Source organism: Perna viridis, chromosome 3, assembly GCF_037379345.1.
Source record: "Perna viridis isolate PV_CMFRI_1.1 ecotype Kerala chromosome 3, ASM3737934v1, whole genome shotgun sequence".
Classification (NCBI taxonomy): domain Eukaryota; kingdom Metazoa; phylum Mollusca; class Bivalvia; order Mytilida; family Mytilidae; genus Perna; species Perna viridis.
In genome coordinates this window covers 5,161,099-5,173,398 of record NC_142447.1, presented here as the reverse complement: position 1 = coordinate 5,173,398, position 12,300 = coordinate 5,161,099, and the positions used below count along the sequence as shown (strand labels likewise).

The 12,300-nt window shown below is 33.8% G+C and overlaps 1 protein-coding gene across 9 annotated transcripts in view; it reads right to left on the bottom strand.

Moving 5' to 3' along the window:
- LOC148620759 (kinase non-catalytic C-lobe domain-containing protein 1-like) overlaps positions 1-12,300 on the bottom strand; it is a 51,874-nt gene that overhangs the window by 11,713 nt on the left and 27,861 nt on the right. For 7 of the 9 annotated variants that reach the window (XM_088574538.1, XM_088574542.1, XM_088574545.1 and 4 more), the window contains 9 exons: positions 11,750-11,908; positions 10,644-10,736; positions 7,987-9,728; positions 6,158-6,830; positions 5,194-5,326; positions 4,698-4,792; positions 1,687-1,892; positions 1,129-1,239; positions 473-620 (listed from right to left, as the gene is read on the bottom strand). In XM_088574538.1, the coding sequence (XP_088430664.1) occupies positions 473-620; positions 1,129-1,239; positions 1,687-1,892; positions 4,698-4,792; positions 5,194-5,326; positions 6,158-6,830; positions 7,987-9,728; positions 10,644-10,736; positions 11,750-11,908 (3,360 nt within the window). The remainder of the gene's footprint in view (positions 1-472; positions 621-1,128; positions 1,240-1,686; positions 1,893-4,697; positions 4,793-5,193; positions 5,327-6,157; positions 6,831-7,986; positions 9,729-10,643; positions 10,737-11,749; positions 11,909-12,300) is intronic. The other 2 variants (XM_088574543.1, XM_088574546.1) reach the window with 1 other exon arrangement.

The following is a 12,300-nucleotide window of genomic DNA, read 5'->3' as shown; positions in this document are numbered from 1 at the left end:
TGATCAGGCTCATAAGGGTAGAGTTGATAGTCTCAACCTGAAGTTGATGCACACTCAGGTGACATAACGAGAGGGAAATAATATTGATGTTACAGGTTGGGTGCTTTTAAGCCAATTAGGAGATAACTGTATCATACTTATACAATTTGGAGGTGTCAACAAAACAGGGTTACATTTACCATCAAATTAAGGCAATGATCAAATGGAATGCAATTATCTATATTATGATGCTGAATACATCTATGAGTATGGTAATAAACAAGATCTTTGAAATAATCTCATACATTAAAGTTAAAGGTGTTTAATCATGGAATCGATACTCTAATATTATGTCATCCAATGAAATTTTAACCTGACATCAGATATCCAATTAGCTATCTTAATCTAAACATATTAGCACTATAACAGTGCCAAGTAAAGTTCACTGCAATTTAGCCAAGGGAAGCAGATACTACATAATGAACAAACTTACTGATTCCTCTAGAAAGTCCTGTAGAGTATCTATAAGGTCTGAGTTATCATCAAAATCCACTGAGTAAAATCCTTCAATCCAAAAATATAACAGATCTATAACTCTCTGTCTAAGTCTGGAAAGATTAGTCTCCCCTGACTTACCACTCCTAAAAAAAGGTAGAAATTAAGTGAACAAACTTTTCAGTTTTTTGTAATGAATTTGAATTCAGATATCTAAACCTAATCAAATGAAAAAGGACCAACTATAATCAATTTCTTGGTTTTCAGACCATCTTTTGTCCATTTCATTTATACATATTTTTTTACTTTTGCCATATCAATTAAATAATAACAAGAAAGCATCCTTTTTTCACTGGCTATAAACTATGAACATCCTTTTTTCACTGGCTATAAACTATGAACAAAGTACATGTCATGCAAAATTGCCCATGAAACATGAAATTTATTCTCAAAGGCCTTGCCTACATCTCTTGTGTTTTAATTCCATTGAAGATAATTGATGTTTTGCTATGTAATAATTTTGTTTTTAATTGCCACATGATCCAACTTAATTTTAAATAATACTTATTACAGAAAAAAATGTTCAAAGAACACTCAGTTATGTTTCCTCTAAGAATAAATTATCATAATGGAAACCTTATATTTGATACATACACTTTGGCACTTCTGTATTTAGAGATGAGGAAATTGAGGACATCTTCCTGAGATACAAAATATCGGAAGCAGAATAAAAACTGGTGAATGTATCCAAAACTTAAAGCAGTCCTGAAAAAACAAAAGAGAGAACATGAATAAATTATACTACAGAGTCAACTAACAACAAACTCAATACCTGAACTGAGCACTTCATTTATATCAGTTTCCAGGTAAGGATGGGTGTGCTTGACTTCTTTAAAGAAAAGAAATCAGGTAAAACTATCTATCTTACAGGTATTATAAAAAGCTTCTTAAAAACACTTTAAGCATAATAAGTACAAATGAAACAAAATATTTCAATTACAACTGATGCCAAAAAACACAACAAACAAACCAACCCTGAAATCATAACAATAAACCTCACACTATTTGCTTTTACTCAATTGCAATATTCTATAGTAATATCATGACCTTGCTATGACTTTTTATGAAATCCACCACTGATTCTTATCTTATGGTAATGAATTATTGAAAATTGCACAATTATAATCCTTATGTTTTTATTTTTAAACTTACGATGAAAACAAATACGCTAATAGTCCCTCAGTTTCACCAGCATTCAGAGCTTGTATTTCACAACCCGTCTGTGGTTCTCTAAGGATCTGGAACTGTAATAAGGGGTTGTCCTGACAGGGCTTCAGTTTCAGTGTCTGGTCAGGGTCACAGGTCATAACTGAGTACAGATAAGTTGGGTGGATACTTGACAGTTCAGTCATACACATCTGAAAAAATATCAATATTGATTGATTGAATGTGGTTTAACATCCTGTGTTAGGTATTTAATGCATTTCAGGACGAGAAAATTGGATCAATTGATCAGATCTCACTTTAGTCTGATATGTTTTTTTGATGACGGGTCAAAAAAATATATTTTTGCAAATATCTCCAACATCATTAGGTTTAGCTAGCTTTTGACAGAAGTTAAAATGTTTAGCATGGTGAGATCTACCTGTTTACCAATTTCCATGAAAATTAGAGAACTTATCATGGAGTTTTGCACTTTTGATATGATTGTTCCTTAGAGTTTCCTGCAGAAAATCACCATGGAGATTTTTAATCTGTGAATAAACATTGCAGCAGTTACTAGAAATAGACCATAGGGATCAAAATACAGAATTTTGCAAAAAACTCAAAAACAGTTGCATTTAGCTAATATCTGGCAGGAAGTATAATTGTTCAGCATGATGAAATGGACCTATGACCAAATTTTCTGACAGAAAGACCTCTAGATAGATGGATGTTTGAGTTATGGGTCTTGAAAAGGATTTTTTTCTGAATTTTACATTTCCAGCTTTAAAAATCTTTTTCATCTGAAACTACTCAATGGACTGTAACCAAACTTGGCAAGACCGTAACTTACAGTATCTTTAATACAGTAGATTCCGCTTAATTGCATAGCCTATTTGCCAGTAAAAATTAGGCAAATAACCGGGCTATTCTTATAACCGAAATTACGATTTTACCGGAAGTGTGAGTTCAGGTAAGACAACGATACTGTGGATCAACCAGGGATATCACTGTTCAATATTTCTGATCTGGTATTTAATTGTTATAGACCTTCTCATTGTATTGTTCTTTTATCAATAAATAATAATATATATTGTGTTTGTCTTGTTTATTGACCTTCTTTACGTTGTGTGTATTTATAAGTAAAACCACGTGTTTCTCATCTATAAATAGTCAAGTAATTTCCTGACCTTTCTACGAAAGCAAATCCCATATTTCATATTTCAGGCAGGATTCAGTGTAATATTCATCAATGTTTGCAGTTTTTGGGCTTTTGAAATGGTCTGTGTGTTTTTATTCCTCTGTTCATTGTACACTGATAGTCGTGTATTATACGCGTCATTGACCTCGATATATTCCTATGAAGTGTGGATAGTATGGGGCACCTTAGGGTAGTTGAATTTCATTAGACATTGTAATGAATGAACGACTTTTAATTTTCGTATGATATTTATGCCTAGTAACCCAAGCTCACTCAAAACTGTTCAGCTCATTAAAGAAAATTAAATTTACATTGATAATCATTTGTAGTCGGAAGAATTTAAATAGGGACAAAAAATACCCCAAGCCGAACCTCAAGCCGCATCATAAGGTGATGTTCGGCATGTCGTCAGAAGTCATTGTTCACCTAGGTGCTTGTTTATTTTAATGTAATTAGAAATCATTTATATTGTCTTTTATGTCCATGATTTTTTTAATCCATTATTAACACCTCCTGATTGATGATAATCTAGTTTTTACAACAATAAATATGATTGACATATTTATGACCCGAAGGCTTAAAATAGAATTTGGGAAAACCTGTCTTTACCTGGACGAGGCAAAATTCTCTATGCAATAAACCGAAATGCACCTCCAAGGCCTATGCAAATAAGCGATTTTTTCCCTAATAGAATAATAGGAAATGGTTTTGTGCAGGAGAAAATTATGCTAATAACCGAAATATGCAATAAAGCGATATGCGATTAAGTGGAGTCGACTGTAATAAGTGAATGGATATTTTTGATCTGGCAAAGCTCATGACCACTTTTACTGAAAATAGATCATAGGGGGTCAAATTGAAGATTTTTTGGACGGTTGAACTTTATTCTGACAGGGTAAAATTGATCAGCATGGTGAGACAGACCCATGCCAAAATTTTCATAAAGATCTTTTGACTGATATCAGAGTTATTGTGCTAGAAGAGCCAAAATATAACTATGTGAGATCAGTGATTCAGCTTGAAATTTCTTGGTTCAGGACTTTAGTCGAAAATGGATTTAAGATTTTCCAACCTTTGGAAGGGTTCTCCTGACACACTTTTAGGCATTGAATTAGTATCAAAATATTACTTCAAAATGCAAAAAAAATTAAAAATTGGTGTTCACCTCTGGTAGAAAACTTTTTGTGACTATCATTTATAGTCAATGATATTTGGTTTGCATTTACATGATGATTTGGCATTCCCCTGTGTTCATATGTTTACAGACAGGTGAGACATTTACAGTGTCAATTGTGTAAGTTTGAGAATATGCATGTTGCAGGTGAATGACCTTTGTCAATAACAAACCCTCGATTGAAAGAAGTCATTTGATTGGTTTGAATAAATTGGAAATCGGATTTCCACTAATCAGATGCATTCTTTTATAATGATTCGGTTTAAGTTACATGAATTCTAAAAATAACGCAGGGGAATACCAAAAATACCACAGATCTAAACTTTGATGGCCAGAAATTTTAATCAGACGGAGGACCTCCATGGCAGTTATGTTATTCAACCGGACATGTACAATTTCGATAGGTCATTGAATGATGTCCGACGCCAATCTGAATCACTGAGAGATTTATTGCATAATTTGAAAACCGACTGGAAAACTAAGAAGCTCTCTATTGATTAAATGATTCTTATGACAAAAGTACAGCAGGGTCAGTCTTATTTTGAGTTTGTGCTTTAGAAGGCTTAAAAGACAGTGTTTGACCAGGTGAGCTATTGAGGCTCTACTACTGCTTTTTAGATAATGAATGTACTCATCTAAATTTACCTGAACATGGGTTTGACAGAGCTGTAAGAAGTGTATTTTGGCAGCCATTTCATCTAGATCTTTACACACTTGCTGTAATGTAGATTTCTGCTCGGCTAAAAATGAGAAATAAAACAACATATAGATTCGTTCATGTATATACTGTGAGACCTGCTTTCAACAGTGGGCGTGCCCAGAGAATTGAACACCACATTTTGTTAAAAAATGAAAAAGTATGTGTATTATTTTGGCCCATGAAGCCTAAACCCCTTCATAAAATTTTTGAATTCACATCATGCAAGTACAATAAAATATTGAGATATCTGTCGAAAATCTTTTTATCTATTTCTTTGTATTCAAACCTAACAAATATCTTAAATATGCAACTTAAATCCTTGAATTGTGCATTTGCAATTAAAAAAAAACAGAAATGTAACTCCTGATTTATTTTCAAATATTTCTTACTGACTAAACTTTGATTTAACATGTGCCTTTGAATACAAAATACTATACTAACCTTTTTCAGTCTTTGGACTTTCAGTCAATTTGAAGTAGAAGTTTTCTGTTTTCTTTTTCTGTCGTTTTTCCATCATAATTTGTTGTTCTAATGAAGTTAATTCAGCCTGAAGGGCACTGGAATTTTCTTCATCCTGAAATATCAACCAAAACCAGAAATAGGACTAGAACATAGAGAGACCTCAATACGTTATACCCCCAATTAGGCAAAATGAAAGGACACTTACCCCACCAGTGAACCTGGTCCATGCTCCCAGTTTTTAGTGGAGTCAAAGTTGCTCATTTGCTTTTGTTACTTTGTATGTATGATTTTAGTTACTTTATGTTCTTTGTTGTGTATGTCTGTTTTCCATGTCAGGTCTTACACTCTGGATTACATTCTTTTGATTACTGCTATAACCTTGGTTCCTTTGATTACTCTTGCATGTGTAGTGGTGCAAGGTAAAACCTCTACTGATACCATGTACGGCAATCTTGAAAAAACAGGAATTTGATAGTGTACAGCTTACAATGTATACCCAATTGATAAAAAGGCAAATTCCAAATTATAAATCAATCCCTTCATAGGAAATTGAGATAATTACCACAAAATTCTAATCAAAGGATTTAATGAATGATTGGTGGACAAACAAGATGATTCCAATTTCCTATCGAATCACTGAGAGGGAGTATAAAAAAACCTTCCTATGAATGATATTATTTTGCACATCTTTGACAGTTATCTTGCTTTAAAAACTAAATTGTAAAGATTCATTAAAAATCATTTAATATTTTAGTTGTGCTTTATAAAATCAATGTGAAACTCTCTATTTGGATTATCTCCTTTCACAAGTATCTGACAATAATTATATCACTGCATTTTATATTTAAAGTTTAATTAAAATTCAATGAACAGTTTGTGAAGATTGACACTAGAAATACAAGTGGATTCACAAATGAACACAGCTATTCAACAGTATACTTACAATGTTTTGAACAAATTTCTCAACCTCAGGTGAAAAATTCAGCTGCATTGTAGCATAATGGAACACAACATTACACTTCCTTGAATGAGTTGGAATTTCTGATCTTACATTATCCACTAATGATAATTGAGACAGATGTCGAGTCAAGTTACTTCCCTTTGACAATAATCCAGTATCACATGACACAACGCGAGACTGAGGTCCTTGTTTATTTTTACGATATTTTCCCTGTTCTGATCGTTCATTTTGGCTGTCAGATTTATTACTCTCCTCAGTGGAATCATGATATACTCTTAAACTATCAGAATTTACGGGCAATGTTGGTTTTACACAATTTTCATTTACATTTTGGTTTTTAGTCACATTGTTTGCAAATGTTTGCCCATTTTCAACTACCCTGCTGTTAGAATGATCAGACACAAGTGTATCGTCACTATTTCTATCATAATTGTTTAGAGACAGAGGTTTATCAGTTGAAAGATTATGAAGTGACGAACTTTTAGCTTTTTCATGATGACGTCTTCTTGGCTTTCGTCGTCTCTCATATGTTTCATTGTCAGTAGAATCTGATGTTTCAGGATGAAGTCGTGCATGAAGTGATAATGGACGCTGACTAGAAAAGTCTCCTTGATTTTGTGGGAATGAATTCTCCATTTGTTGCACCTGAGGTGACCTGAATTGAAAAAAGTTCCAGATTAAAAATTCTATGGTAAAGAACTAGAAAAATAAAATAGTTTGGGCAGACCTGACTTCCTGTAACTAGCTTACAAAAACATCAAGTACTCTTTTGAAGTAGGTACAGCTTCTTGTCGTTTGTTCTATTTGTTAAGGTATTTGTATTTTGTTTGATCTCAAGTTGACAGATTGTTACAATTTGTTTTAATGTGTATTTTCCAACCACTGTCTGAGGTTAGAGGGAGGGTAAAGTGCTCACAAACATGATTAAACCCACCACATACTTTAGGTGCCTGTTCCAATGGTTGTCACTTTTTTTTACTTTAATTGTAATTTGTTTTACGTTTTTTTTCTATACATTAGGTTGATTTTCGTCTTTAATGAATAGTTTCACATCACTTATTTTGGGCCTTTTACAGCTTGCATAATGGTATGGTTTTTGCCCATCATTAAAATAAGTTATTTTCCAATTGAAAGGCCAAGTGCTGAATATGGTTCTTCTGTTCAAAATCAGCCTGATTTTTTGGTTTATGAGTTGTCTTTTCTCGTTATCCTGTATGAGATTAATGACTTAAACCACAAATTTAAGGTTTTATACTATTATTTCAAAGTTCCCTACTTTAAAAAAAAAAAAAGGAAGATATTTTCCTAATCAAAATTGATTGATTGTTGGGGTTTAACGTCCGAGCAGCAATATTTCAGCTATATTCAGAAGATCCTAATCAAAAGAGGATAGGACAGTTTTGAAAAAAAAAGCAATCGATTTCATTTGGGACAAACTAAGTAGAAATATTAAACAACACAGGTAAAATGTATGGTATAAGGGATAAAATCAAATGAAATGGTAAAAACTTAATACAAAAGGGAAGTAACTCCAGAAATGGAAATGCAATGAACACCATATTCAAATATCATGTTTTTTATGGTTCTCAGTAGTGTGCAATTTTTTTTGTATAATTTCCTGTTAGTGTGAAAGACAGACAAATGAACACTTTTATAGACACAAGAGTCACTGCATACTCTTATTCCAATACACATCCATACCCTTTGTCATGTATATGAACATATCAGTTGTTAGGTACATGAACAAAGTAATGAACAGCTGTACAGACCTTAAATCTATATACCACACACACCCCTATATTTATGTTTACCTATTTGAAGCATCATTGACTGCATCATAAAGACTCATGAGCAGATCAGGTGCCCAGTAAATATCACAGTACTTCTCAGTTATTGCACTAGCAAATGTCTCCCATTTTAAACTTCCTAACGAAGCAATATATTCTGCAGTCACTAGATCCTCAACACCATTTTCCATGTAACCATCAAATGCAAATTCTTCCCTCAACAAGAGAATCACGCGACTCAACTTTTCTTGTTGAGAGCTATGAACATTGTTCAATAATCTTTCAACCATACTCCCAGCAGGGGGAGCTTTATAAGCACCATTCATACTACTTATTCCACTGTCCTTAGAAGCAGACGGAGACGAAGATTGTGACTCTGATATTGGAGGTTGAGTCACAACCTGATTATCTCCCCCTGATTGAACTGGAGGTATGTGTTGATTGCTGGAAGGCTGTAGTGAGTTGAACTGTGAACCATTAATGTTTGAATGATTATTTCTATTTACATGAAGAACTGTGTCATCAAAGGAAGACCCTGATTTGATATCAAATGCTGTAAAATGACTAGAATGCCGTTTAATAGATTCACCATCTGAATGAAATTGTTCGTCATTTAGAACATGGGCTGACTTTGACCTCCACAGATTGGTCGTCTCAGCCATGTGATCAGGATTTCTCACACTTTGCACACGCCCAGTGTTTTTTGCTCTTAAATTGGCAGTCTTCTGAAGAAGATTTTTGGCAGCTCGGCCAGATCTAGCATTACGATTTGCATTTGGAAAACTATCCATATCACCACTTGTATTTAAAGGAGAACTGTTCAAATTCTGGAAGTTTTCTTGCATCATTTTTTGGCTCTTTCCAGAATCACTTATATATCCATAATCATTAACTGTTGGTTGAGGGAAAGGAACAGGCATCCCAATGGGTACCAATTGCATGAATCCAGTCCGAGGATCCTGTTGTAATTGAACTTGCAGTGGATACCCAGGCAACATACCCCCACCATATTGAGGCAGGGTCACAGTCTGACCTACCAAATGTTGTTGATATTGTGACGGGATATTTAAATTAGGCCACATCTGAGGTGGAGGCATAGGTTGTTGATTCATGAACTGATTATTTTGGCTCTGCACCCAGTCTTCAGTGTCATGTGATCTTTTTTGCTCAGATTTAGCCATGGACTTTTGTAAATGCTGAGCAATAGCGGAAGCTAGTGTATCAGTATCAAGTTGTGTTCCTCGCTTTTGTACTTCTGATAACAAATTTTCTAGAGCACCCATTCCATCTTTATTTTTCTCCCCACTGTCATCAATTGATGGTCTTTGACTACTTGATTTTCTCTGACTGTGACTATGTTTAGGTTTTGGTGACCTTGGAGGAGACTTAGGAGGTTCTACTTCACCATCTTTACCCCCAGATGGCTGACGATGTTTCATTAGATTTTCTTTCAGTTCTTTCAATTTTTTCACAACTTCTTTATCTTTCTCATTGGACTGAGCATCATTAACAGGACTGGCTGCTTTCTTAGATTCTTTCTTCTCTACAGGTGTTTCAGTTCTGTGGATCACGATTGGTTTGAAGTGTGTTGCAGTAGACCTGTAAGCTGTCGGAATAGGCTTTACAGTTTCATCAGGTTTGACTGGAGTAGGTTTCTTTGGCACAAAAGCTGATTCAGAATCAGTTTTGATTGGTCGGAAGGCTGAACCAATTTCAACACTTGTTTTCTTAATCTCCTGCTTGGTTGAATTCTCTTCTACTTCAATCTAAAATATGAGTAATCTATTGGTTACGAACATATGTATTTTGTTAAAAAAAATTTGTTTAAGTACCAAAAAGCAGGTAACTGACATGGATGCAATATTTCATAACTTTATCTTAAAAGAATGGTAATGGCATAAGAAGTCATAAATATTAATGTGAAAAACATTTGAAGGCGGGGGGAGTAATTCTAAATACAGTGAAAACTATCAGAACTGAACCCTTTTCAGACAGTAATATTTGTTTGGTTTAGACAGGTATTCCATTTATCCAGGTTAAAAATACATTGGAAAAGATAAAAAGGACTTTAAAAAGTGTCTGGCACCAGTGCCACGAAACTTAAAAAATTTCTTGTCTGAGGTTTGTGATGTTATCCATTTCAAAGACATTGATTGGAGCAACCATGGAAGTTAATTGGAAGTTAATAGACTTCAGAATTTTTTGCAGTTTTGTGGTGCTGGGTCCAGGTTTAGATTTACGATTTATTTAGGGTTCAGTTTAGACAGGTTTCACTGTTAGTAATAACCAGTTAAAATTTTAACACATTTTTCTAAAATGAATTCAGGTTCCACTTTTGATTATTAACAGTAAACAACTAAACTTATTAATCATTCAACCAGTTTTTAACTATCCATTGGATTGAATACTAATTCCTATTGTCTATAACTGTAATTAACAAAGAAACATTGAAAGAAACATGAAGGCAATTAATTAAAGTGCTTAGGAACATGATGTACTCCCTTTAACTCCCACAAGCCTAAAACAGGAAAATTTGTACACTTCCTGTCATGGAGACAGTCATTTGTAAATAACTGTTATTAAAATCCCTGTCAGCCTTCTGAGGTATCCTACAAATTGTAGATGGGAAAACAAGACAGACTAACATAAGGACAGCGGTTTATCATAGAAAATGTTCATACAAAACTTACATATCTAAGGTGAGCATCTTGGAAGAGCTGTTGTAATATCATTGCCGAGGACTCTCCTGTCCTACCATCATGTATGCCACATATCTGAAAACACAAATTGAAACTATTGTTAATGTACTCATTTTTGCTATTTTCGAGATGGACTAATAATAGTGAAAATTAGTACCAGCATGAAACACTGATCATGTCTAAAACCGTGAAAATAGATACCTGTTAAAACGTTCACTTGACAGAATCTGCGGAAACTATGAAAATAAATATGTTTACAGTACATTTACAGGTACAACACAATCAAATAATTATTGTTAATATAGGCAGGTACTCAAGAATGGTTATGTAAAAATGTAAAAAAAATACTCATAGCTTTGTCTTGTGGTTTTTCATTGCATTCAGAAATTCAACCTTTTTACTTCCATTAATTGATTGATTGAAGTTTAACTTTCTATGGCATGTATTTCAAGAATTTTAGGATGTGAATGATAGACCCTGCATTGGAGTAGCCTGACATGCTGTGCCGGATTTTTAACGGGCTAGTACACAAAAGCAATAGCCTACAAGAAAAGCAAATTACTCAACTCCAGAGTTTGTGAAAATTGCTGGTCCTGCCAGTCCTGACAGGTAAAATTTGGGTAGGACCAGCTTTTCAACCTCTTGTGCTGGTCCCATGACTAAAAGCGGTTAAAAAGATTTTGTGAAGTCTGATTACATGGGACCAGCAAATTTTCAGTGGAACTGACAAAACGTATGTCTTTGTCAATCCTATGTCCGATAGCAGAAAAAAAGTTTTCACAAACTCTGTGAGTCAATACAAACACATCATTTTGTCTTTGACGTAACCATTTGTTACTCTACTCCTAATTGCCATGTGATTGGTCAGGACACAATGGGTAACAATTTTAATTTATTTTGTAAGACCCTGCATAAGACCAAACTCATTACCTCCCACAAATATGGCAAGTAATGCTACCATGAGACCTAAAATTAATGTGTTGTACAAAATATAAGGATCAGTATAGATCATATATATATATAAGAATAAAAAAAAAGAAAATATATACAAAAATTACAAAAATGCTAAATAATAGTACGAGACATACCTCAAGTGTATCCTCTATATTGGGTCTTTGTAGCATGTCTGGGTGAACCAACTGAGATAACAATTCCTTCAATTCTGAGGAAATATGCATCGACTTCACTGAAGATAACTTTCCTCCACCAGCACATTTTAAAGTAGTACCTAATCCATATAAACAAGCCTGAAATACAGAAATAGTTTTCACTAAAATGTTTATTTCAGTATCAAAGTGTACAGGAAAAATTTAAAAAAAAACGACCTGTTGCTATGGATACAGATAAAACAGAATTTTTTTCATTAAAGTCTAAACTATTGAATAGAGGGTAAATTTCACCAGTGTTAATTCTAGAAATAGCAAACATGTTTATACTACTTGGTGACAATCTGTACTTTGGACTGTATTTCATGCAAATGATCCATAAAATCCTGAACTTTGTATGTTTTTACATACATTATGGAGAGATTTACAACTTGTAGAGTGTAACTAGCAGTCATAAAACTACCAAGATTCTGTAAAAGTAAAGCAGCTCTGCAATTGTTCTATGACTTAAGCTATACAAAGCCTTTATAAAT